The sequence below is a fragment of the Terrapene carolina genome, unplaced genomic scaffold (assembly GCF_002925995.2).
Source record: "Terrapene carolina triunguis isolate 2854851 unplaced genomic scaffold, T_m_triunguis-2.0 Scaffold511, whole genome shotgun sequence".
NCBI lineage: Eukaryota > Metazoa > Chordata > Testudines > Emydidae > Terrapene > Terrapene triunguis.
Window position 1 is genome coordinate 1132699 of NW_020664862.1, and position 27878 is coordinate 1160576.

At 48.6% G+C, this 27878-nt stretch overlaps 2 protein-coding genes across 2 annotated transcripts; both read right to left on the reverse strand.

Moving 5' to 3' along the window:
* Positions 1–3537: 3537 nt before the first annotated feature.
* On the reverse strand, positions 3538–5460 carry LOC112115631 (olfactory receptor 51G2-like). The gene is made up of 2 exons (XM_024212762.1): positions 5405–5460; positions 3538–4513 (listed from the first exon to the last, which is right to left on the reverse strand). The coding sequence occupies exons 1-2, from the start codon at positions 5458–5460 to the stop codon at positions 3538–3540; spliced, it is 1032 nt and encodes a 343-aa protein (XP_024068530.1).
* A 9378-nt stretch (positions 5461–14838) lies between these two features.
* LOC112124647 (olfactory receptor 51G2-like) lies at positions 14839–15774 on the reverse strand. The gene has a single exon (XM_024223125.1). The coding sequence runs from the start codon at positions 15772–15774 to the stop codon at positions 14839–14841; it is 936 nt and encodes a 311-aa protein (XP_024078893.1).
* Between the last annotated feature and the right edge of the window lie 12104 nt (positions 15775–27878).

Below are 27878 nucleotides of genomic sequence, written 5' to 3' on the forward strand. Positions count from 1 at the left end.
TTATTAGTAGCTCGTAGAAAGTAGTTTTCAGTTGTTAGAGTGGGCCCAGGGCATGCCCCGTCCCCAGGCTTCACGCTCTCCTCATGGAATCGGCACTGGCTCCAACTCCGGTACGCCGAGCGGACTCGGCGCCAGGCACCGCATCGTCGGTGCGCAGTGAAGCCCCCTCCCTCAGTCAGCACTGCTCCCCTTCCAAGAAGCAAAGGAAGAGCTCGACTTCGCAGCGGCGCCGAGAGAAGGGAGGGGGAGAGGCTGGTCCTGCATTGAGCAGCCCTCGGTCCCCCCTGGGCTCGAAACCTCCAACTCGTGCTGAGCGGAGTAGTCCAGCAGCGTCGACATGCGCCTCTCCTGTGGTCCAGAGCCCACCGACGCCGGAGGCTCTATGGGCTGCTCGAGACATTTTGAGCTTGCCAGTGCCCGGGCCGCCACCAGTGGCGGGCCCCCGATCCTGAGGCAAACCGCCGCTGGGTGCTCGACAGGCCTCCCCGGTATGGCGCAGCTCTCACTCCGAAGACCGTTCTCTACCTCGTTCGGCACGCAGCAACAGGTCCACTCGCAGCCCGCGTCCACCACCCTCGACGCCAGCCAGGTTATTGGGTTTAGTGCCGTCTAGGCAGGAGTCTCAAGGTCCCTCCACGCCATGCAGCAGTGGGCGCAGGCACCGAGATAGGCATAGAAGGCGTTCCTCTTCACAACGCAGCTATCGTAGCCGGTCTTGGCGCAACCGACGTCGACGCTCCCGCTCAAGCTCCTGCTCTGTCAGACGTCACATACGTCACCGGCACCACGGCACCGCAGCTCTAGGCGCTGAAGCGAATCTCGGAACAGTACTTCCGGGGACTACCGGTCCTCGACGTCGAGGTCCCGGTCCTGTGGAAGACGGCATCGTAGGCACTGTCGCTCCCACTGCTCCTATAGTACTGTTCAGTCAGTGGTGACCTCGGCCTTGGCACCCAGCCGCCCCTCGCTGGGCCATACCAATCAGCCGGACCAGATAGCGCCACCTGGCCTGCAGCATGGACAGTGGCAATGGGTCCCATGCCAGGGACAATGGTGTCAATGGGCACCGTGGCCGCCGATGCCCACCCAGCCAGGAACCCGCTTGGTGGCCGGGGCGTCTGAGGCCCCGTTGGCCTCGCTATCTAGGCCAAGGGACAAATCGACAGATCATGAGTTGTCAGCTCCGCGCCCGGACTCCGACCTGGGGGTTGATCCCCCGGCATCGGCTGCGGCCCACAACCCCGTACCGGCCTCCTCTCCTGCACCAGATGATACCATCACGGCACCACCGCCCTCTGCTCCACAGGAAGATTTCAGGGCTTATCAAGACCTGCTAAAGCAGGTGGCGTCGAGCCTCCAGCTGCAGGCTGAGGAGATGGAGGGCCCGTCCAATTCCCTCTTTAATGTACTGTCCCCCTCGGTGCCGGGCCATGTGGCTTTACCCCTTCACCAAGGAGTAGCCAACATCTCCAAGGCCCTGTGGTTAACTCCTGCCTCTCTGGCCCCGATTTCCAAGAAGGCTGAGAGGAAGTATTTCATGCCAGCCAAGAACCACGAATACCTCTACTCTCACCCGGCACCTAACTCTCTGGTGGTGGAATCAATGAACCACCGGGAGCGGCAGGGCCAGCCCGCACCCACCCCCAAGAATAAAGACGCCAGGAGACTAGACTCTTTTGGTAGAAAACTTTACTCCTCTTTGAGTTTCCAGCTCAGGGTGGCCAACCATCAGGCCTTACTGAGCCGATAGGATTTTAATTTATGGGAGTCCCTGCCACAGTTCGAGCCACTCCTCCCACAGCGGGATAGGAAGGACTTTAAGGCATTGGTGGACGAGGGGGCGACAGCAGCCAAAGCAGCCTTGCAGGCAGCGTCGGACATGGCGGATACGGCGACTCGCTCAATGGCCTCCGCGATCTCCATGCGCAGGGCGCCGGGGCTCCTCCTGTCCGGGCTTTCGGCGGAGGCCCAGTTCCTCATGCAGGACCTGCCGTGTCCGTGTTACAGGGCCAAGGTGTGGAGCTGACTTTTGCCCTCAGACTGCTTTCTCCCAGCCAGACATCTGGGATGAGGCCCATGTGGCTGTTGCTCCATTGCTTGACAGTTAAACCCATTCAGCTTCAATGGCTTGCAAACACTGGTCCGGTGACTCTGCTGAAACTCCCAGCATCCCTGTGACACTTCAACACTCCCCTCAGAAATCCACTCCCTACCCCTCACTGTTGCCCCCGAGCACTCCCACAAACAGCAAGGTGCAAGAGTCATCAGGTTTCCCAGAAGCCAGCTGTCACAGGAGGCTCTTTATACACAAATGTCAGAGGTGTTGCTCTGTGGAACCCTGGCGTAGTCCCAATCCTAGGGTCTCAGAGTGTCTGAGCACTGGAATGTATTTATCCTCCTGTCACTGCTGTGAGGCAGGGGAAGTCTATTATCCACCTGTGCCGAGACTCAGTGACAGCCAATGGCTTGCCCATGGTCACACATGTCAGGGAATCAAACCCAGCTCTCTTGAGTCGCAGAGCAATGCCCAGACCACAGGACCAGCCTTCCAGCCTTCCAAGCGGTGACAAACCTAGCAGAAAGGGCCAGGACTGTGACTGCACAACAGCTCTATAGCTTTTTTCATGGCCTGGGGATGTTTAACCAGAGATGGGTCAGTGACAGGCCAAGTGTAATGGGAAACAACATCCACCTCCCTTCTCTTTATTGACTGTATTAAGGGATTTCAGAGAGGTAACCGTGTTAGTTTGTATCAGCAAAAACAGTGAGGAGGCCTTGTGGCATCTTAGAGACTAACACATTTATTTGGGCATTAGCTTTCATGGGCTAACACCCACTTCATCAGATGCACGGAGTGGAACATCCAGTAGGGAGGTATAAATACACAGCATATGAAAATATGGGAGTTGCCTTACCAAGTGGAGGGCTCAGTGCTAATGAGCTAATTCAATTAAGTTGGAGGTGGGCTATTCTCAACAGTTGACAAGAAGGAGTGGAAATCACTTTTGTAGTGTTAATGAGACCAAAGAAGGCGGCCCTTGCTAAATACTCACACCTTCTTGTCAACTGTTTGAAATGGGCCACCTTCCTGAGATCACTCCAGCCATCCTATGGGTAATGGCTGCTATGACTCACCAGGACATGCCAGGGCATGGGACCAGACCACATGATACTGAACTCCATTTTGCTACCTGTATTTTTCCATCGTGTTTGTATAAAGAGGAATTCTAAGGTCAGAACAGCGACCAACATGGCTCTTTATGGGCTAACATCCCACAGGTCCACTGGCTTTCTCACTTTATAAATGCTGAAGCCTGCCTTGGTCTCCTTCCCCCATTGCCCTGTCCTCCCTCACCAGCCCCTCTCCCTTTCCACCAGGCCTTAGAACCAGTCAGAACCTCTTTTTTACAGAGTGGAGATAAGTAACTCATGTTGTCTCGGATGTAAGGTCCATGATGGAATTGGTGGCCCTGGCCATGGCCCATGTTCTTCTTCTCTCATGTCACCAGCACTGGAGCTGGGTGAGGAACTGACCCTTCACTTGAAGAACGCCCTGATTATCTTTGCACGAAGGTGTTTGCTTTTCACGCTATAAACTATTGGATTCATCACGGGCGGGACCAGCAGTGTGATGTAGCCCAGGAGAATTTGAAGCAAGGGAGAATAGCCCGTCCCAAATCTATGTAACACAGACAAGCTGATCTCTGGTGTGTAGAAGACCACGACAGCACAGAGGTGGGCGACACAGGTGTTCAGGGCCCTGAGGCACTCTGTGTGAGACGTGATGCTCAGCACTGTTTTGAGAATCATCACATAAGAGAGGAAGATGAGCAGCGAGTCCAATCCCATCCTTAAGACTTTAACAAACAAGCCATAGATGTTGTTGACTGTGATATCCGAACAAGCCATCTTCATGACCTCCTGGTGTAGGCAATAGGAATGGGAGAGGACATTGGCTTGACAGCATCGGAACTGTTTCAGGAGAAGGGGGAGTGGGACTACTACAACCACCCCTCTTAGCACACACACCAGTCCCATCTTGGCTATTCTCGGCAGGGGTAAGATGGAAGCATATCTCAGCGGGTCATGAATTGCGATGAAGCGGTCAAAGGCCATAAACAAGAGCACAGAGGATTCAGTGCATTGAAGAAAGTGGATGAAGAAGAGCTGGGCTAAACAGGCATCGAGGCTGATTTCCCTAGAGTTAAACAAGTATATGCCCAGTATCGTCGGTATAGTGGCTATCGATAAGCCAAGATCTGTGACAGCCAACATGGAAAGGAAAATGTACATAGGCTCATGGAGGCTTGGATCTGTTTTTATAATGAACAGAATGACTGAATTTCCTACTATCGAAATAAGATACATTAAGCAGAAGGGGATAGAGATCCAGAGATGAATGTCTTCTTGCCCAGGTATCCCAGTGAGAATGAACAGTGCAAAGCTGAATTTGGTGTCATTGACAGCTGACATAATGTACTGGGCAGGTCCGAGGAGTATTGATCTTTCCTTCCTGAAAGGAAAAAGAACAGGAGACTTGATACTATTTAATGAGACATCTTTCTGCTCTGAGTGCAAGTCTAGAGACTCCCAGGAACTCAAGCAAGATCAGAAAAACATAGTCTTGGATTTATACCACCAATAGGAAGATAGACACTGCCAGACTGGATCGCATCTGCAGTCCATCTAGTGCACTATCCAGTGGCCAGTTCCAGATGTTTCGGAGGTAGGTGGAGAAAGCCCTGCAATAGGCAGCTATGAGATGACCTGCTCCCAGGGAAAATTTCCCGCTGACATCCACTAATTAGGTATATTTTGTGGTGTAAATCAGGAAGGTTTAGAGCCCTTCCAAGACTTTTTAACACCATCCTCACTACAGTAATTGGATTTTCTGTTTACCCATATAAACATCCAGTCCCTCTTTGAATCCTTCTAAACTCTTGGCCCCCTTGATATCTTGTGTCTGGGAGTTCTGCAGCCTACGTAAGCACTGTGTTATTTTACAATTGTGACCTTCACACAGACACAACTTTCTGGCCCTCTACTTCGGAGTGTGGCCCATTGTATCATGACATGTGTACAAAAAATGCAAGTGCATGGTGAAAAAGGTCATTGTATTTATCTGTCCTGCATTGAAGCTATTTGTTAATGTGTTTCATTGCCTCATTATATACATTTTTTTTATTTTCTCCACTCCTGAGAGTCCAAATTATTCCACTGCCTCATTGCAGCACATGGGATAAATTCTAAGGGCCAGGTTCTTAATTCAATAACAGTGACTTTAAATGTGTCACTACAGATTTACAGGTGTAAATTCAATCAGAACCAGGCTGAATTAGCAAATGCTCCCAGTGATACACTCTGACCCCCAAGGATCTCTCCAGGAGGAGCTGAAGTGCTTTGCCTGGCCAGTGTTGTCTGAATCCACAGAGTTAGATGATCCCACAGGCTTCTCTTCATCCTCACAGGACCTGCAACCTCTCCCCGTGCAATGGTCTGTAGATATCTGGCAAGGTACAAGCTGATAACAGACAGTTATTTAAGCTGGGCTGGGGTGGGGTTGGTGTAAAAAATGGATGAATATACAAACATTATGTTTGCATTAATATACAGTTGACTGTGCAAGTTACTTCATCCATGCTCATGTAATAGGTGATGGGCATAAATTACATACAACCACTATTACATGCCCCTTTCCTGCACCTCAGCTCCACTCTTTGCTGAAACACAGACCAGCGGTTCTGGTCTCTCAGGACTTTTTGGGAAATCTTGCACAGGTATTGCAGAGGGACTGGTTCATGACCCTGAATGTTAGTGTTAGAAACAGCTACTGGTCAGTTACCAGGTGACAGTATCATACAACTATTCACTGAACAAAGAGTTAATAGCACAAACCCATTGCAAACAGTATGTGGAGTACTTCTGATATATTTTCGAAATCAAAAGCCATTAAGCAGTAAAGTTACCACTGCTCCTTCCTGTAGAGATTCCATCAACTCTACTGCTGGCTTTCGATATACCTGTACATGCATGTCATGAAAGTTTGGTTTGTAATATTTGTATTACAATGAAAAGTTTTGACATAACATTTACACATCTGTACTTTAGCACACACATGTGAACCCATTCTTTCCCTTCAATATTCACAGCTGAAGAAAAGTCATCACTCACTCAGCACTTCAGGGAGGCTGAGAGACAACACCGGAGCTACAAGCTGGGAAGAGCCTATTTCTGGGCTCCAGCCACATTACACAGCTTGTTTTGCCAGTGCTGGGAGTCTGTGCAGAGGTGGGGCAGCTGTTGCTGAGAAGCTCTTCAGACTGACAGGCACAAACCAGCTGGGGAAGTCTGAAGGCCTTCGGCCTGCCTGGGTCCCCAGGGATTGGGAGGGTTTGGAGGTCAGAGACAGGTACAGACTGCAGTTTGAAAACGATCTTATTCTCCCATGTTACGCTTTATTCCTACTGTTACCGTATTTTGGTTCAAGAAGGCTGGCTGATCACTTGTCTCATCACTACTCTGAGACTCCTAGAGGGAAGAACCACAGGTGCCAAACTCACTCGAACCTGCTGGGCAGGTACAGTCGACCACAGTGTGCTGTAGCCCAGGGCCCAGTCTGAGGGTGGGAGGATCACGGGATTCCACCCCATGAGAGGGAAGGTTACGAGGCCTGACCTCTGGCACTCAGAGACCAGACAAGGGGTAGAAATGCTAGTAGCCCTGTAACTCTGAGGCGTATCTACAGGACAGAGATTGTAGAGCCCTCATTCTGTCATCAGGAAACAGAAATATGCCCTATCGGACCTGTTACTGCAGAACAATGCAGATCTGAATTCCTGCCTTCATAATTGAGTCGGAGAATAAAATTGTTGAAAATGCATTTGCTGATTGAATTTCCTGGAGCAAATAAAATTGAGGTGATTTGGGAACTAGTCACTGATATTCTGTGGGGGTCTCCTCTCGCTCAGCCGCTGTCAGGATCGGGTCCAGAGCACACAGCACCTCTAGAAATGGGACCCCTTGAGAAATCCTGACTCCGGCCACTGGGGTTTTAACACTCCGAGATTGTTTTGAATCTCTTCGTAGCATAAATAACTGAGTGTGCAGCATAGGCACATATAGGGGAGGGGTTCCCAAGCTACCTAGTGCTGCCTGCCCTCCAGCTCCATCACTCAATTACCCCAAGAGCCCAGTTTAGTCCTGTGCTGCAGCACAAAACATCTGAAAATGTAACCAGCTTGCAGCCTTTCCCCTTCTCTTCGCATTTTAAAGATAGTGAAACCTGCCAACATACCCAATTCCTGCTAGAAGGGGAGCCGCTGACACCAGACGTTTTCATCCTAAAGGACAAGGAATCAGAGGAGAGGTTACACGGGCAGCAGGCAGTGTCTGTTCAGATAGGAAGGCAACTGTCTTTATGAAGCATGTCTGCACATTCCCTTGGGGGCCACTTAGCCATCAGGGAACCTCAGCTGCTTGGTTTCATGTGCATCAGCTTTAACCTTGTCACGGCCAATGGCAAACTGCAGGAGGCCAAATCACAGGGGATGTGGGGTGATGCTTCCCAACTGGACTTCAGCTCAAGCCCTGCTGCAGGCTCTATTCCTTAGAATGCGGGTTTGTCATTGTTGTTCCTATGGTTCTGATTAGTCACAGGGCTACCTCGAGGGCACCCGAGTGGTAACAATGATGCTGTCACAACTGTGATGTTGATGAAATGAAATAAAATAAAATAGAAAAATAATAATAGTAATATAGGACCAGATTTCTCCCCGGCAGCCCCTTTTCCTGCATTACAAACCCAGGGTGCAGGCCAGGGAAGGGAGATTCCATAAGCTCCAGACATGGAAATTTCCCTTGGATCATTCCAGTAGAAGGTTCTCTTCCCTTTACCCTGAGGAATGAAAAGGGGGACCCAGGATCCAGGCATCCCCATAGTTAGGCACAGATCACAGTGATCCACTGGTAGCTTGGCCCACCCACCCACAATCTCTGTACCTCTACAACTGCTCTAGGACCCTCTCCAGCTCCCTGCTAGAACAGGTTCATCAGAGATGTGCTACCAGGGCCTGACACAGCAGCCACTGCCTGTAGGATTTGCCAAAGGGATGTTGTACAGGATGGAGGGGGCTGCACAGAGATGGGAACGTGGGTTAAAGTAGCTGATGGACATAATACCCCAGCCCTAGACTGGTCGGGAGATTTCAACCTTTCCATAACCGGAGTGCAGCCATAGACTCAGTCAGTGCCTCCTTCATTGATGTTGTGAGGGAGAGGCAGATGAAAAGCCTCCAATTTCTCTTGGGGATCCAGGCAGCTACATCTGTGCAGTATAGTTACAACTGAGGTTTCAGAGAAAAATTATCCGTTTTCTATGAAAACTCACCCCAAAAATGGATGAAGAGGAAACATTTCAGTTTGGCTCAACATTTTTTGTGGAGGGAAATAAATTCAATTTTCCAGCTCAGCTCTGGCTCAGTCCATGAGCCTCTCTCTCATGCTACAGGTCCACACCCCTAGGTGGCAGCACTAACCCCCCCCATCAACCTCCCACACTCAGCAGGCCCGGGACCTCTGCAGGGTGGCTTTACCAGCTATAACAGAGGGATCCCCTGAAAAGGCTTGTCTGCAGCAGCCCATGCATCAGTGAAACGATTTAGGAACATAAGAGTGGCCATATTGGGTCAAACCAATGGTCCATCTAGTCTAATGTCCTCTCTTCTGACAGCGACCCATGCAGATACTTTTGAGGAAATGAACTAAACAAGGCAATTATCGAGTCATCCATCCCCTGCCATCTGCTCTCAGTTTCTGTCAGGTTCAGAGACACCCAGGGCATGGGGCTGCATCCCTGACCATCTTGGCTAATAGCCATTGATTGACCTCTCCTCCTGGAACTTACCTAGTTCTTTTTTGGACCAGTTATATTTTTGGCCTTCACAATGTCCCCTGGCAATGAATTCCACAGGTTGACTGTGTGTTGTGTTATAAAGTACTTTCTTTTGTTTGTTTTAAACCTACTTCCGATCAACTTCATTGGGTGACCCCTGGTTCTTTTGAAGGGGTAAATAACACTTCCTTATTCACTTTTTCCACACCATTCATAATTTTATAGACCTCTATCATATCCCCCATTAGTCCTCTATTTTCAAAGCTGAACAGTCCCAGTCTTTTTAATCTTTCTTCATATGGAAGCTGTTCCATACCCCAAAACATTTTTGTCACCCATCTCTGTACTTTTTCCAATTCAAATATATCTTTTTTGAGATGGGGAGACCAGAACTGTACACAGTATTCAAGGTGTGGGTATACCATGGATTAGAGGCAAAATGTTATTTTCTCTCTTGTTAATTATCCCTTTCCTAATGGTTCCCAACATGAGTGGTGGGTGGGCCCCCCTTAGAATCATAGAATCATAGAATATCATTAGGGTTGGAAGGGACCTCAGGAGGTCATCTAATCCAACCCCCTGCTCAAAGTAGGACCAATCCCCAACTAAATCATCCCAGCCAGGGCTTTCTCACGCCTGACCTTAAAAACCTCTAAGGAAGGAGATTCCGCCACCTCCCTAGGTAATCCATCCCAGTACTTCACCACCCTCCTAGTGAAAAAGTTTTTCCTAATATCCAGCCTAGACCTCCCCCACTGCAACTTGAGACCATTGCTCCTTGTTCTGTCATCTGCTACCACTGAGAACAGTCTAAATCCATCCTCTTTGGAACCCCCCTTCAGGTAATTGAAAGCAGCTATCAAATTCCCCCTCATTCTTCTGTTCCGCAGACTAAACAATCCCCGTTCCCTCAGCCTCTCCTCATAAGTCATGTGCACCAGCCCCCTAATCATCCAATGGCCCCACTGACTGATAGGCAGGCTTACTGCTTCTGATGTACCTTAAAAAGCTTGCTGTTAATTTTTGTGTCTTTTGCTACTTGCTCTTCAAAACTCTTAAACTAGGTACCCAGTATCACCAAGCCCCATTCAGAAATTATGATTCACACTCTCAAATTCATGAGATTGGTTTAAATAAATGAGATTTTAAAATATTCTAATGTGGTGTTCATTTTCATGTGCATTTGGTTTCTAAGCCTTTGGGGTCACCTGATTCAGGGTTTTGAGCTTTTCTGCAACACACTTTAAAAAAAAATTCCTTAGGAAAACTGAAAGCTGAGATTCCCACACAGTCTCTTGATTTCAGAAGTTGGGCCTTTAAGAAAGACAGGAACTAGTGTGATACTCCCAATGAAATCCCAGGAGTTGGTGCTGCTGGCTGTATCTCAAGGGGAGCACCCACAAACAAAAGCACTGAGGGTTAGTTAGTGGACATTTCTGGTCACACAGTCCATCAGTGACAGAGACACTCTTTCCCTCTGCACTGGGCTACAGAGCCCCCGGTTGTAAGGAACAGGGTTACGCCACAGACAGCCGGACATAACAGTGACAGGCTTGCAGAGTCACGGAGTAACTGAGACACAGCTCAGAGGTTTCTCTTCATGTTCAGGCATAAGACATGCACACACCGGATAAGGAAGGCCATGTACAATCTTAATAGAAAGGGGCATAAGCCAAGCCCAGCTCCGAATGCCTGCTGCTAGTTCTCTATTGGACCCAAAAAAAAACCACCTCCCCCCAGATCCAGCAACCCCAAAACTTGGTGATGATGGAAATGATGTTAAGCAAGGTGTTACTGTATATTTTTTTTAAATAATGTAAAAATGTGAGGGCTCTGGGGTGGGGCTGGTGATGAGGGCTTTGGGGTGTGGGAGGGGCTTAGTCAGAGGGTTGGGTTGCAAGGGTGAGGGCTGTGGAGTGGGGTTGGGGATAATGGGTTTGGGGTGTGGGAGGGGGCTCAGGGCTAGGGCAGAGGATTGGAGTGCAGGGGGTGAGGGCTCTGGGGTGGGGCGGGGCTGGGGATGAGGAGTTTGGGGTGCAGGCAGGCCACACTCACCTCGCACCACTGTCACTGCCTGGCACTAGTGGATGGGGGGCGCTAGGACCCTGTGGTGGCAGTTGATGCCAGGAACCAGCAGAGTGGAGGCAGCGGGGAGCTGCAGGGGAGAGGCAGGGATGCTCCAGGCCCGGGGGAGGTGCACGGGGGCAGCAAGTTGGGGCCGGGGGACACTCAGGGGCAGGGCCAGCTCTGGCTTTTTTGCCGCCCCAGGCAAAATAAACAAAAAACAAAACAAAAAAACAAAAAAACCTGTGGCGCGGCCGGAGCCAGGGTGCAGAGGGACTCCCTGTGCTGCAGATGTGCCCTGGCTAGGGGGGGGAGGGGGAGGGAGCGGGGGGAGAGAGAGAAGGGGGGCTGCCAGGGCTTCAGCGGGGCACTCACCACGTGGCCCCAATCGCCGCACCACTTGCCAGGATGGCTCCGTGCCGCTCCGGTCCGCGGGGAGGGAAGGACGCGGGCTGCCCTGCCGGGCTTGCTACAGACCTGGCACCGGCTGGGGTAGACAGAGCATGCAGCCTGCTCCCAGCAGGGCGCTTCCCTCGTCCGCACTGCCGCCCCCTACAGGGCAGCCGGAGCGGAACAACAACAACAACAAAAAGCGGCCGTGGCGCCCTAGGATTGGGCGGAATGCCGCCTCGTACAATCTGCCGCCCCAAGCACCAGCTTGCTCGGCTGGTGCCTGGAACCAGCCCTGCTCAGGGGAGGCGCACGGGTGCAGCAGGCAGGGACGGGGGAGAGACCCGGCCCCGAACATTGCTGGAGCCCGGGCGCCACGGGCCCATACAACTCACCGTCCCTGCCAAGGAGCTCTTGGGACCCAGGCTAGTTTTCCTGTGTCTCTGAGAGCATCTTCCAATCTCTTTGCCCCTTTCTTGTGGAAGCAGCCTTTGCTGAAACCTGTGTGAGCCTGGGCCCAGTCACCTTAGTGCTCAGCCGTGTCTGTGTTACAGGGCCTAGGTGTGAAGCTGACCTTTGCCCTCTGACTGTTTTCTCCCAACCAGACGTCTAAGAGGAGGCCCCCATGGCTTTTGCTCCATTGTTTGGCAGATAGACCCCATGACACTCCAACACTCTCCTCAGAAATCCACTACCTACCCCTCACTGTCAGCCCCGAGAACCCCTACATCTGCCACAGACACCAAGGTGCTGGACTCACAGGGCTTCCCAGAAGCAGCTGTCACAGGAGGCTGTGATAAGAGGCCTTTTATAGACAAATGTCAGAGGTGATGCTCTGTGGAACCCTGACATATCCCTGATCTTAGGGTCTCAGAGTATCTGAGCACCTGGAAAGTATTTATCCTCCTGCCACCACTGTGAGGCAGGGCAGGGCTATTATCCACCTGCAAAGAGGCTCAGAGGCAGCCAATGGTTTCCCGACGGTCACACAGAGCAAGGGAATCAAATTCAGCTGTCTTGAGTCGCAGAGCCATGCTCAGACCAACCGGCCCAGCCTTCCAGCCATCTGAGCAGTGACAGTTCCAGGGGTTTGACTCCCTGGCCTGTTCTCCCCCTGCCACAGCAGAGTTTAGAGCAGCCTGGGGGCTGGGCTCACTTCCGCTCATTGGTAAAGGCTGTTAAGAGCACAGCCCACTCCGGCCAAGTCCCTGCAGATGGGGGCCACCCCAGAGTGCCCCCTTTTGGCTTGAGGTAGCCCTGCAGGCACCCTGCCCTTATCTCTAAGGTTCTTGCAATGACTTACTCTCAGGCTGGAATACTTAAAACACAAGCCCCCTTTGTGGGGTCGCAATTCTACAATCTTCTCCAAAACATAAGGTCTTCTAGCCTCTGGCCCAATCCTCCTCCTTTACTTAAGAGCCACCCACCTCCCCGTTTGCTGGGCTCCGCATTGGTTCAGGCTTGCTGCACCCCCTGCTCCTCCGTTTCCCCTAATGCCCTGCTCCTGCCCCATCCCTTCCCCTCAGGTCTCGCCCTCTGATCCTCCTTTGCCCACAAGCGTCCATCGCCAGGCCAGAGCCAGGTCATGGTAAGAGGTGTCTTTGGAGCCCAGGCCGCTGTTGGGAGTCCCAGACTATCCACCTTGTGTGTTGTAGGTCCTAGGGGGCAAGGACGCAGGCTGAGGGCTTCTCTTGGGCCCCCCAGCCCCCTGTCCAGGGCAGGTGGAGGGTTTGTGGCTCCTCACAGTGGCTTTGACTCCCTGGGCAGCTCTTACTATGGCCCAACTCTGGCTTCCGGCCTGGAGAGGGGGTGGAGTCTCGTGAAAAGAGGAGGAGCAGGGGTGGGGTGTTGGGGAACTAGGAGGAGCAGAGGATGGGGCCACAAGGGGGCAGAAGAGAGGTAGGGGTGGGGTCACAGAGGGGACGGGGCTCCTGCATGTGTCCCACTTTTGCTTTTTGAAAAGGCGGTCACCCTACACTGAATGGGATAGGCTGGGATTGGAGCTAGCTGGGCCTCTGCAGTGGAGCTGAGGCCCGTTTCCATCCCTTTGCATTGCTGGGACAGCACATATGGAGGGGCCGGGAAAGGAATCTGGGCCTGAGTCTCTTGCCAGGACTCCTTTGTGTCAGACCCTCACTCACACATGCAGCTCTACTCTGCCTCGGTGGGGAGGGGGCTGATCAGGTCTGCTGTGTTCAGAGCCATTAATGGGGGATTGGAGAGTTGCCTGAATGGCTTTTCCTGGGCTCCTGCGATAAACGTGTCTCTGACACGACTCAGTCACAAGCACTTGGCTGAGGGCGTAGGGGAAGGGTGGGTGTCCGTGCCCCTTGAATAGCCCCTGTCCACAGCTCCTGCAGCCCCCATGGATCTTGCAGCAACCAGAGTGTTCAGGAAGGGCCAGGACTGTGACTCCAGAACAGCTCTGCAACTTTTTCATGGCCTGTGGATGTTTAACCAGAGACGGGACAGTGATAGGCCAGGGCAATGGGAAACAACATCCAAACTGTTAGAGAAGAGAGCAGGATGACCAGAGGTGGATTTGAGTATGAGCTTCTTAATTTCGATACTTGTTCCCCTCGACCCAATTGTCAAGTAAGCACTGGATTAGTTAAAGCACACTCTTTTTATCTAAGTTAGTATGTAAATGCCTACATCCGTTACAACACCCCAAAAACCCTTATTAAGTAATAGAAACACCCATACTATTAGTATACCCACCCGTATCTATTATTCACAGCTTTACACATGTTATACAGGCATTTTTACCTTGAAAATACATTTCTCTGCAGTAATTTGTTGCTACAAGTTCCCTTAATTAGCAGTTCTCAGGGGAGGGAGGAAGGGGCCGTGAGCAGTTCTCATTTATGTATCTGGGAAAGGAACGGAGGGGGAGATAACAGTTCTTTACACAAAGGGTATCCTTTAGACAATTACATTTCTTAAGCAGCTGCAAATTACATTTCTTAAGCAGCTGCAACACTTATTTATTCCCAACAAGCTGAAGTGTAGGGCGAGGGATGACACTTATATATTAAGCGAAGAAACAGTGCCTGCCTGTGACTTAGTCCCTAATAACATATCAGCACATCAGCGGTTTCCCAGGTCTGTACTTAACTCTTACATATCCCAACACAAAGCCCTTCACTTTATTGAGTGCATAGGCAGGAATTCTGAGGTCAGAGCAGCCACCAATACAGCTCTTTCTGGGGCAACATCCTACTGGTCCCCTGGCTCTCCACGAACACAGTCACTTTATAAATGCTGCTGCCTGCCTTGGTCTCCTTCCCCCAGTGCACTGTCCTCCCGTACCAGCTCCTCTCCCATTGCTCCAGGTCTTAGAACCAGTTGGAACCTTTCTTTACAGAGTGGAGATCAGTAGCTCATGTCGTCTCGGATGTAAGGGTCCAGGATGGAATATGGGGCCATTGTCATGGCCTATGTTTTTCATCTCTCATGTCACCAGCGCTGGAGCCAGGTGATGAACTGACCCTTCACTTGAAGTATGTCCTGATTATACTCACACGAAGGTGTTTGCATTTCACGCTGTAAACTATTGGGTTCATCAGGGGAGGGACCAGCAGGGAGATGTAGCCCAGGAGAATTTGAAGCAAGGGAGAAGAGCTCTTCCCGAATCTGTATAGCAGAGACACACCGATCTCTGGTGTGTAGAAGAGCAGGACGGCACAGAGGTGGGAGACGCAGGTGTTCAGGGCCGTGAGGCACTCTGCGTGCGAAGCGATTCTCAGCACTGCTTTGAGGATCATCACATAAGAGACGAAGATGAGCAGTGAGTCCAACCCCATCGTTAAGAGTTTAACCGACAAGCCATAGATGCTGTTGACTGTGATATCCGAACAAGCCATCTTCATGACGTCGTGGTTCAGGCAGTGGGAATGGGAGAGGACATTGGCTCGACAGTATCGGAGCCATTGCAGGAGAAGTGGGAGAGGGACTACTACAGCCACCCCCCTTAGCACACACACCAATCCCATCTTGGCTATTCTCGGCAGGGTTAAGATGGAAGCATATCTCAGCGGGTCATGAATTGCGATGAAGCGGTCAAAGGCCATCAACAAGAGCACAGAGGATTCAGTACATTGGAGAAAGTGGATGAAGAAGAGCTGGGTGAAACAAGCATTGAGGCTGATCTCCCTAGAGTTAAACAAGTATATGCCCAGTATCGTCGGTATAGTGGCTATCGATAAGCCAAGGTCTGTGATGGCCAGCATGGAAAGGAAAATATACATGGGCTCATGAAGGCTTGGATCTGTTTTTATAATGAACAGAATGACTGAATTTCCTACTATCGAAATGACAAACATTAAGCAGAAGGGGATAGAGATCCAGAGATGGACCTCTTCTTGCCCAGGTATCCCGCTGAGAAGGAACAGTGCAAAGCTGAATTTGGTGTCGTTGACAGCTGACATAATGTACTGGGAGGTCCGAGGAGTATTGATCTTTCCTTCCTGAAAGGAAAAAGAACAGGAGACGAGATGATATTTAATGAGACATCTTTCTGCTCTGAGTGCAAGTCTAGAGACTTCCAGGAGTTCAAGGAAGATCAGCAAAAACATAGTCTTGGATTTACACCACCGATTGCAAGATAGGCACTGCCAGACTGGATCACACCTGCAGTCCATCTAGCCCAGTATCCAGTGGCGAGTTCCAGATGTTTTGGAGGAAGCTGTAAGAAGCCCTGCAATAGGCCGCCATGAGATAATCTACTCCCAGGGAAAATTTCCCTGACACCCAGTAATTAGATATATTTAGTGGTGTAACTCAGGAATTGGATTTTCTCGTTACCCATATAAACATCCTGTCCCTCTTTGAATCCTGCTAAACTCTTGACCTGCTTGATATCTTGTGGCTGGGAGTTCCTCATTGTATCATGACCTGTGTGTAAACACATAGCACGTGCCTGGTGAAAACGGTCATTGTATTTTTCTGTCCTGCATTGAAGCCATTTATAAACATGTTTCATTGCCTCATTCTATATATATATATTATTTTCTCCACTCCTGAGAGTCCAAATTATGCCACTGCCTCTTTGCAGCACATGGGATAAATTCTTAGGGACAGGTTCTTAATTCAATAACAGTGACTTCAACAGGGTCACTCCAGATTTACATGTGTAAATTCAGTCAGAACGAGGCTCCATTAACTTTCCCTTTAGCTCCCGGTGATACACTCTGACCCCCAAGAATCCCTCCAAGAAAAGGGGAAGTGCTTTGGCTGGCCAGTGTTGACTAAATACAGAGAGTTCTATCATCCTACAGGCTTCTATTCATCCTTACAGGACCTGCACCCTCTCCCCATGCAATGGTCTGTCGATATCTGCCAAGGTACAAGCTGACAACAGACAGTTATTTCAGCTTGGCGGGGGTGGGGTTGGCATAAAAAATGGGTGAATATACAAATACTATCTTTGCATTAATATCCATTTGAGTGTGCAAGTTACTTCAGCCATGCACGTGTAAGAGGTAATGGGCATAAATTACGTACATGCAGGGGCGGGTCCAGGCACCAGCGCAGCAAGCGCGTGCCTGGGGCGGCAAGCCGCGGCGGGTGGCCTGCCGGTCGCTGTGAGGGCAGCAGTCAGGCAGCCTTCAGCGGCATGCCTGCGGGACGTTCGCCGGTCCTGCGGTTTCTGCGGCAATTTGGCGGCGGGTACGCCGAAGCCGCAGGACCAGCAGATCACCCGCAGAAATGCCGCCGAATCCGCGAGGCCGCCTGACTGCAGTGCTCGGGCTGGCAAAAAACAGAGAGCCGCCCCTGCGTACATGCACTATAACACTCCCCTTTCCTGCACCTCAGTTTCATTTTTTTCTGAAACACTAACCAGCGGTTCTGTTCTCTCAGGACTTTTTGGAAAATCTTGCACAGGTATTGCAAATGGATTGTATTCATGTCCCTGGATGTAAGTGTCAGAAACAGCTACTGGTCAGTTACCAGGAGACAGTATCATACAGCTGTTCACTAAACAAAGAGTTAATAGCACAAACCCATTGCAAACAGTATGTGGAACACTTCTAAAATGCTTTCTAAAGCAAAAGCCATTAAGCAGTAAAGTTACCACTGTTCCTTCCTGTAGAGATTCCAACAACTCTGCTGCTGGCTTTTGATATATGTGCATGTCATGGATGTTTGGTTTGTAATATTTGTATTACAATGAAAAGTTTTGGCATAACATATACACATCTGTACTTTAGTAAACACATGTCAACCCATTCTTTCCCCTCTGATCTGCTTTCAGAGATGAGTTCTCAGGTTAAAGTAGGACTTGAAATGTAGCATCTGTCATCTGGATTTCATCACAACCTGAAAAGATCGCAGCGTCTCAGCCCTCATACAGTCATTTGTCAGCAAACAATAGTCTAGTAGCTCCTGTGTCCCTGGGTTAATAGCTGACTGGTTCTCCTCAGGTTCTGTGCTGTCAGTCTGTAGCCCATACCCGGAGTGGTAACAGGCATTGGTATCAGTATAGGAAATATTCATTCCCTGAATTCTTACTCTCTAGTACATAGTAACCCCAGCGCCTGTTATTCAGACATGATGTGGGTTTGCAGGAAGTGAATTTCAAGTCAAATGCATGAGTATTCATGGGAATGGAACTTCATTTCACATATGAAAGTAGTCGCTTTCTCTCTCTCTCTGACTGCCTATGTCCTGTATTCATAACATCTGCAGTACCCAGGAATACAACTGGGATAGACGTGCAGCTGAGCTGCCATAATGATATGTGTATGGTAAACCCAATTCTGGGAGAGTTTGCTGTACAGATATATTTGGTTAACTATCGGGATGTTTATGTTATGGCTGTATTGGGTTAAACCAGTATGTCTAGTCTTAGTTTCATAGTGGGCTGGTGGAAAACAAACAGGAAGGGAAGCAACAGCTCAAGAAAAGCCATCGCTCAGTCAGCATTTCAGGGAGGTTGAGAGACAACACCGGAGCTGCAATTTGGGAAGAGCCTATTTCTGGGCTCCAGCCACATTACACAGCTTGTTTTGCCAGCACTGGGAGTCTGTCCAGATGTGGGCAGCTGTTGCTGTGAAGCTCCTCAGAGTGACAGGCACACACCACCCTGATTGGGTCCCTGTCAGAGTGGGAGGGTTTGGAAGTCAGTGACGTGTACAGACTGCTGTTTGAAAACCATCATATTCTCCCATGTTACGCTTTATTCCTACTGTTCGGATACAACAGTACTTTGGTGCAAAAAGGCTGGCTGGTCACTTGTCTCACTACTACTCCCAGACTCCCAGAGGGAAGAACCACAGGTGCTGAACCCACTCGGACCTGCTGGACAAGCACAGTCAACCCGCAGTGTGCTGTAGCCCAGGGCCCGTCTGAGGATAGGAGGATCAGAGGATTCTACCCCATGAGAGGGAGGTTATGAGGTCTGACATCTGGCACTCAGAGACCAGAGATGGGGCAGAGATGCCTGTAGCCCTGTAACTCTGAGGAGTATCTACAGGACAGAGATTCTAGAGCCCTCAGCCAGTCAGGAAACAGAAATATGCCCTATAAGACCTGTTACAACAGACCAAAGCAGCTCTGAATTCCTGCCTTCACAATAGAACCAGAAAATAAAATCTTTGAAAATGCATTTGCTGATTAAATTTCCAGGAGCAAATAAACCTGGAGGTGATTTGCGAATTAATCACTGATATTCCGTGGGGTCTCCTCTTGCTCAGCCCCTGCCAGGATTGGGCCCAGAGCACACGGCACCTCTAAAAATGGGAACCACTGAGAAATCTACCCTGGCCATTTTTTTTAACACTCCAAGATCATTTTGAATCTCTGTGTAGCTTAAATAAGGAAGTGTGCAGCATAGGCACATATAGGGGAGGGGTTCCCAAGCTACCTAGCTGCCTGCCCTCCAGCTCCATCGCTGAGTGACCCTGAGAGCCCAGCTGAGTCATGTGCTGCAGCACAGAACATTGGAACATGTAACCAGCTCGCAGCCTTTCCCCTTCACTTCGCATTTTAAAGCTAGTGAAACCGGCCAACATACCCAATTCCTGCTAGAAGGGGAGCCGCTGACACCAGAGGTCTTCACCCTAAAGGACAAGGAGTCATCAGAGAGGTTACACGGGCAACAGGCAGTATCTGTTCAGACAGGGAGGTAACTGTCTTTATGAAGCATGACTGCACATTTCCTTGGGGGCCACTTGGCCATCAGGGAACCTCAGCTGCTTGGCTTCCTGTGCACCAGCTTTAACCCCCGTGAGAGCCAATGGCAAACTGCAGGAGACCAAATCACAGGGGACGTGGGGTGATGCTGCCCACCTGGTCTGCAGCCCCAGCCCTGCTGCAGGCTCTATTCCTGGAATCTGGGCTTGTCATCACTGTTCGTATGGTGACGATTAGTCACATGGGTACCTCGAGGGCAGCCTAGCAGTAACAACGATGCTGTCACAGCTGTGATCTTGCTGAAATAAAATAAAATGGAAAAATAATAATAAGAAGAAGAATAAAGGACTATTTTCTCCCCAGCAGCCCCTTTCCTGCATTACAAACCCAGGGTGCAGGCCAGGGAAGGGAGATTCCATAAGCTCCATACATGGACATTTGTCTCGGATCATTCCAGTAGGGGAAGTCCCTTCCGGTTGTGAAGGGCCTATTCAGAGTAATGGGACATTGGGGAAACAATAGGCCCTAGGGGAAGCTTATCCCCCACCTGGTGTGTCTTCTTTAGGGTGACCAGATCCCAAGAGTGAAATATCAAGACACACTGGGAGAGACGACGACAGACACAGGTGCACAGAGCCATGAGAGGGGGCCCTAGGAAGCTGCGAGAGGGGTTGTACGGCCCCTGCTGCAGCCCGCACCACAAGCCACAGGGCAAGGACTCATGGCCCCAGCTCCAGCCCCCCGTAGAAGCCACGGGGCCAGGGGCACAAGGCTCCGGTTCCAGCCCCTGGCTGAAGCTGCAGGACAGGGGCGCAGGATCCTGGTTGCAAAGTCAGATCCAGTTGCAGGGCAGGGGAGCAAAGGGTCCCGGTTCTAGCTCTGGCTCCAGCCGCAATCACAGAGGGGAGATCCCCAGTCCTGCCTTCAGCCCCAGCTTCAGCCACTGACAGCTGAAGCAAACTACATCACAGAGGTCTGGAATCAGTGAGTTATAGACTTAGTCGTAATACATATTTAAACATACAGTTACTTCAGTGCACTGCGCTACTACAATCTTGTTTAGAAGAATATTACATTAATGACAGACAATGAAAATATGGAGAGTCACAGATTAGGATGAAACATAAAAGAGAGACAAGGGTGCAGTGGTTAAGGTGCTAGCATAGGACTTGGGAGCTTCCCTGCTCCATCACAGACCTTGGGTAAGCCACTTAAGGCTCAGATCTATCAGCATTTTCTTGAGCCTGAAGTGCAGTGCATCTGTAGTCATCCACACCTATTTACATCAAAGCTGAACTATTAGTTTTAATTATTCAGATACATTCCTCTCCCATGCTCCCTGAACAGTCACATCTTGGTGCAGTCAGTAACAAAGAAACTGCTCGGTTCCCTATTGTGATACACAGATGTTTTTGGTTTCTCTCTCCTCCTGTTATTTCCTTATTTCCTCTATGGCGCTGGACACAATTTGCATGAAATAAACTCGGCTCTTAATTATTATTAGTTAGACATCACCAGCGGGTGCAGTACGCCAGGAAAGACTAACTGACTGAATAACATTATTCCCCAAAATCCACTGACGGGTTCCTAGCAAGAGTAAAGAATTATTCTCCTACTGGGAGCCCCATTTTCTGTTGCCAGTTCAGATTCTCTGCTGACCTGTGTCAGAACAGAAAAAAATATTTTTATTTGCCTTCTGGTTTTGGAGCCTTTAGGGATTAGATCTTAAAGGTTTTGTTTGTTTGTTTCTTGTTTTTCATCCAACAAACATAAAGGCTGGAAACTTACTTTTTAAAAAAAATGCAAACTAAGATTGTCCTGTAGTCCAAGGAGGACCCTCAACAAACCAGAACTTAAGGAAAATACCAAATACCACAAGACTTATGATAAAACTGCATCTCCTGTGCTATTAGGACAATTTAAACCAGTGAGATTTGACTGTTTCTAATGTAAATTTTAATATTAGGATCTTCATATTCTGATTCCTGCATTCGGTTTCAAACTTGAGAAATGGTTCGTTTTGTTTTCACAAGCTCTAAGTGAAAGCATAAGGCAAACCCTCACCCCCAATAATGGCTGTTGTGGTTAGAAAAGGGAAATTTGAATCAGGGCTCCTCAAATCCATTTCTGGCTCTGCCATTGATTTATTATGTGGTCTTGGAGAAATTACTTTACCTTTCCCCATCTGTATAATTATGATTTATTCTTTGTAATACAACAGTAATACAGAGCCTCTAACTAGCCCCTTTGTGCTTGGGATACTGGATCTAATAATGTTTAGCTACTTCTCAGGTGTATTGGGAGGATATAAACCTTGTAAAATGTCTTGAGATTCTTTGAAGAAAAATGCTATACATGTTTAGAGATATAGTGATGAGTGTGATGTAACTGTCTGAACATATAGTGGTGCAAACCATTATTACTGTTCCAATACATAAAGGGAAATATTTTGGAAATTAAGGTTTAATCAAAGAGCACTGCGTGAGGGATTTTATTCTCGCTCTTATAATCCAAGTGTTTTTAAATATATTTATAAAGCTAACTATGTATGTGAAGGGAGATTCTCAACCTAGGAAAGCCAAAATGGTAAGCATTGCACTAAGATGATTAGGTGATCTTAAAAATACTTACTCAAATACAATTTGATGAATTTTATGCCACTTAACTTTTTATAAACATTTTAAAAAATATCTATGTGAAATCTTTTACAAAATGTTTACTGTAAAAACCTGATGTATTTTTGTACTTTATTTCTGAGGTGAAACAAAAATATTGCTAGAATCCAGAGACTGCATCAACATACTACTACTTGGGTGACGTTTTTGGCCATGGGGTATTTGAGAGCATTCCTGAAACCTGGAAGAATCCACCTAGCCACAAAGTGACCAACATTTTGCATTCAGAATTCTTCAAAACCAGTCAGGCAGAAAAGTTTTATTCAATCTTTTTAGGTGTCATTAATATCAGAGCTATAAAGCCAAGGAAAGAATAGTAGTTATTTCTGAAGAAAAGTAATGTTGATATATTCTTGTCTAATAAATATTTATATAGCTTTCCAGGTGTTGGAACTAATCACTCTAGTTTTCCTTTAAAAGGGCAAATTTATCCTGGTTTTATTTCAAGTTCAGAAATGTAGCATACACAGTAGTGCGATATTTCAGTTCAAGAGACAGAGCGGGTGCGGTCAGTATGAGAGCGAGGGGCAGCCCAGCAGGGCCATATATCAGGTTCCTGCAGTATTGGTGAGTTTGCTGGTTTGAAAGTCCCTCTGGATCACATCCACAGTTTGGATGGGTCATTCAATCCTTTGTTCAGAGCTTCAGTGTGTAGCAAAGGTCCTCCAGAGGTAAGAAGCAGGACTGAAGACAAAATGAAGAAGATGCAGTTGTCTTTTAAAGTCTCCGCCATGTGGCCTGTGCTTCCTTTGTTCCAGACACAAGCTGCCCAGCACATGGCTTGAAAGCCTTTTCCGTCCATAGGCACGCCCCTGCATGCCTTGCTGAGTCATATGGTGTGTCTGCCTTCTCTCAATGGGTCAATTGTATAGCTGATGGTGCTTTAATGGGCCATCAAGCAAGCTACACAGTGCTGATGCCAGACTGTCTGAGGATGTCACCCAGAAGCATAGCACAAGTTTGAAATACAGACATACAGACTTATCTATAACTCATAATACAAAGGTGATACAAACATATAAACAAAATTATCGTAGCTGGCAAATTATAATATTTGCAGATATCTTACATGGCATATCTGGCATAACTCATTGCAATTATACAATACTGGTATTCATAATATCCTAAAGTGTCCCCCAGATTCCATACAGAGTCACGGCTCCATCTTAAAACAAGCTCAGTTGTTTCCCCCCCAATCCCCACTGCTCCTGTTGGGAGGCTGTTCCAGAACCTCCCTGCTCAGATGGTCAGAAACCTCCTTCTCCTTTCCAGACACAGTTTGCTCCTGATCAGTTGATCCCCATTTGTTCTTTTGCCAACACTGGCCTTTAGCTTCAGGAGCTCATCTCCCTCCCTGGCGTTTACCCCCCACCACTGGCGTATTTATAGAGCAATCAAATCCCAGCTCAGCCTGTGTTGTTTTAGGCTAAACCAGCCACGTTCTTTAGTCTCCTCATAAGCCAGGTCCTCCATTGCCCTAGGAGCCCTTCTCCGCACCTGTTCCAGTCTCAATTCTTCTTTCTGGAATACGATTGACCAGAATTTTACACAGTTTGACAGATTAGGTCTCATAAGTGCCTTGTATAAGGATATTAATAGTTCCCTATCTCACCTGACACATTCTAGGATCTCATCTGCCTTGTTCACAGCCGCATCACATCATGGCTCACAGTCATCCTGGGACTGACTAATACACCCAGGTCTTTCTCCTTCTCTGTCATTTCCAACTTACCGCTGGCTGAATAAACAGGGGTGCAGAGAGTAGACGTAGGGAAGGTTGAGAGCTGACTTGATGACAGTGTACAAGCACTTTCAGAGGGATGAAATACCAGCTACTAACGAGCTCTTTAATCTAAGAGAGAAAGGTATAACAAGAACCAATGGCAGGAAACTGAAGCCAGACAAATTAAATTTGGAAATGAGGCACACATTTTTAACAGTGAGGGTGCTTAACTAGTGAAATAAACTCCCAAGGAAGGTGGGGAATTCTCCTGATACCTCCAAACCAAGACTGGATGCCTTCCTGGAAGACACGCTTTAGAGGAACAAAAGTGATGCATTGGTCAAACACAAGTCATTGGGATCAATACAGGGGTAACTGGGTAAAATTCTGCAGCCTGTGCTATGCAGGAGGTCAGATTAGATCAGTGGTTCCTCAAACTTATTTGATCACACCCCGGCCCCTTCTTTGTGTCTCTAAGAGTTTTTGCCCCCCTCACCTGCCACACAAATACATATATTGATATATGTGGGGGAAGGACTCAAACTGAATCAGGTTCGGCTTCTTTGTTTTTCACTTGAGTTTTATTTTTTTGTTGCATGAATGAACCAACGATGCATTGGAATCAGAGAAAAAGCAAAACTGTGACTGTGGTCCCTGCTTAGAATGAAATGTGCACACCACGCCATAGCAAACAGATCCACGTACAGATGGTAATGTCATTGAATAATGCTACACGAACTTAAAAGAAAACCATCAAAATGCACAGCACCGCCTAGAGTCCAACGCACAGTGAATCTGAGGACCAGATCTGTCTGGAGAAATCAGCTTGGCTAGTTATTCATTGCAGTGGGTTGTGCACAGAAAGGTTTCTTCCCTAAAGTTTCTTCACCCCCTTCCCCCCGTATACATTCTGCACCCCCCAGGCGGGCCCACCCCCCAGTTTGAGAACCTCTGGACTACATGATCTAATAGCTCCTTCTGGCCTTAAATTCTATGACTCCGAGAATCATGGTCTTGAGTGGATTATTATCTTGGATGCAACTTGAACAAGTTGCTACTCTGAATGCTGATAGGCACTCAACAAGGATAGATGCTGGCCAAGAAGAATCGGGATTGTCACAGTAAAACCAGGATATATGGTTTCTTTACTCTCTAAATAGGGTCCTTTCCTGTCTTGGTGGGAATCTCACAATTGTCCCACTCGTCGAAGTAAGAACAACACCCCATCTATGCTAAGTGCTTATCACCAAGCAGGTCTGATGGATCACCTCAGTCCCTTCCCTTCGGGTGCTTGTGACCAGACTTATACCGTCATCATCAGTCTCCTTAAAACTAGCAGTTTTATTAAGAAACAGCACAAAGCATTAGAGAAAATGGTTTTAAAATAACAGGGAGCTGTCCCACGTTTACACTCATCTATCGCACGTATCACTACAAGCTAAGTTAGACAGGCTTTGCTCTGGAGATAAAGAACCAGGACTGGCCCAACCTACATTCTTTTGGGATGCCAAGGAGCTCTTGGGACCCAGCCCAGTTTCCCTGTGTGTCTGAGAGCATCTTGCGATCTATTTGCCCCTGTAGCAAGGAGGCGCGTCCTCCCTCAGAGAGTGACAAAGAGGGACCACAGTACCCCCGCTGCTGGGCCGAACCAGGAGAGCCACATCCGCCCTGCCGGGCCAAACCAGGAGGCCTGTGCTCCTCGGGCCTCATACCTGCATTATCAAGCCCTTAGACTTTATTGGTGCTCACCCTTACCTGGGCTGCTAGACTGCTTAGCCTTACAGGCCAGAGGCTATACATTGCTTTGCGGCCCCGTGCTTACAGGGCCCGGGGCTCATAGACTGCTTAGCCTCTCTGCCCCGATTGCAAGAGGGAGCCTACTCATTGGTTACTGCCCCACTCTGGCTGAGGGCCCGGGGCTCAAGGACTACTAAATTGCTCTGTCCTGCTTGCAGGTCAGAGACCACCAGTTGTTTGTTGCCGTACTGTTCTGCCCACCCATAGGACGCTTTGAGCTCCCCTGTTCAGTTATATGACAGCAAGGAGGCATGGGCTCCCTCAGAGACTGACAAGGAGGGACGGACACGCAGCCTACAGCCCCTTTCTTGTGGAAGCAGCCTTTTCTCAAAGCCTCCCGGTGTGAGCCTGGGCCCAGTCCCCACGCTCAGCCATGTCCGTGTTACAGGGCCAAGGTGTGGAGCTGACCTTTGCCCTCAGACTGCTTTCTCCCAGCCAGATGTTATACCAATAGAATAAAAACCAGCAGGATCTTATTAAGAGGGATAAGGCAAAGATGCCACATTTATTGTAAATATAAGGATAAAGCAAAAGATAAAAGTAAACAAGGTTGTTTTGACTACTTATTTTTATTACTACTTATTTCTTATATACACACACACACACACACACACACATATATATTCACACAATTATTTATTTAAGTTTTGTATAGGTGTTATAGTTACCAGCCTAGAAGTTGCTCATGCCAAGTTACTGGCCAGGTATCTTGGTCATGAGGATGGAGCCGAGTCTGTGTCAGATGCACCTGATGCTCCTGGAGGTTGGCAGCAGAACCAGAGACTCCAAGTCATCAGTCTTGAGAGTCCATTCTTATAGGAATTAATTCCTATGTTAGTCTATGGGAGCTGTTTCATTCTGCTGTTGCTGACTCAATCAGCAGATGGCACATTCCTGGACACATTCCTGATGGCTCCATACTGTCCAAAGTTGTGTTTATTATCCTTTCAAGTGATGGGGTGGATCCCAGTTTACCCTCCGGTGGTTGTCTGGTCATCCACTTGACACATTCTTCGGCCGATGGATACTCCCTTTCTAGGCTGGCACCTCCCTAACCATTCATGTATATTAAGGATTCATCAGCATACATTCCATATCTTAACCATATTTTAATTTACTGTTTCCACCACTTTCGGGGTGTGTGCTAATTCATTTGAGACTCCCAGCCCTTTAATCACAGAGGGTGGGGGTCTGTCCTAGGAGCCCTTGCTATTACAATGAAGTGAAAGTCACTTAATGGCTTATAGTGTTTGTTTACATTGTATCAATTACTTTAAGAACAAAGTCAATTAACTTGTTTGTAAGTTTTACATAGTAATAAAGTATCTTTCACAGGATAGATACAATCAATGGTTTTTACAGACAGTAGCTTACAAGTTTTAACAGAAGACCCAAGAGATTTTTGTACTTGGTGAAACTGTTGGATTTTAAAATGTGGAGGATAAATTATGAGGGGGTCACTGTCACTTGGGGGAATCACTGTTAGTACCTTCTTTAATATCCCTACACAGATATCTAGGATGAGGCCCCTGTGGCCTTTGCTTCATTGTTTGGCAGTTAGATCCATTCAGCCTCAATGGCTGGAAACACCGGTCCAGTGACTGTGCTGAAACGCTCAGCATCCCTGTGACACTCCATCATTCCCCTCAGAAATCCACTACCTAACCCCTCACTGTCACCGCCGAGCTCCCCCACCTCTGCCACAGACACCAAGGTGCTGGAGTCAGGGAGCTTCCCAGAAGCCATATGTCAGAGGAGGCTGTGGTAAGAGGCCTTTTATACACAAATGTCAGAGGTGTTGCTCCATGGGATGCTGACATAGCTCTGATCTTAGGGTCTTAGAGTATCTGAGCACCTTGAATGTATTTATCCTTCTGCCACTGCTGTGAGGCAGGGCAGGGCTATTATCCACCTGTGCATAGGCTTAAAAACACCCAATGGCTTTCCCATGGTCACACACGGCAAGGGAATCAAAGCCAGCTGTCTTGAGTTGCAGAAACATGCCCAGACCACAAGGCCAGCCTTCTAGCCATCTAAGCGGTGACAGGCCTGGCTGGATTCTCTGCTGTGCCAGCAGAGCTCCCCTCTGTGGTGCAGAAAGTGGGGATGGCAAGGAGCCAGTTACAGGGGTTTGATTCTCTGGCCTGTTCTCCCCCTGCCACAGCGGAGTTTAGAGCAGCCTGGGGCCTGGGCTGACCTATGC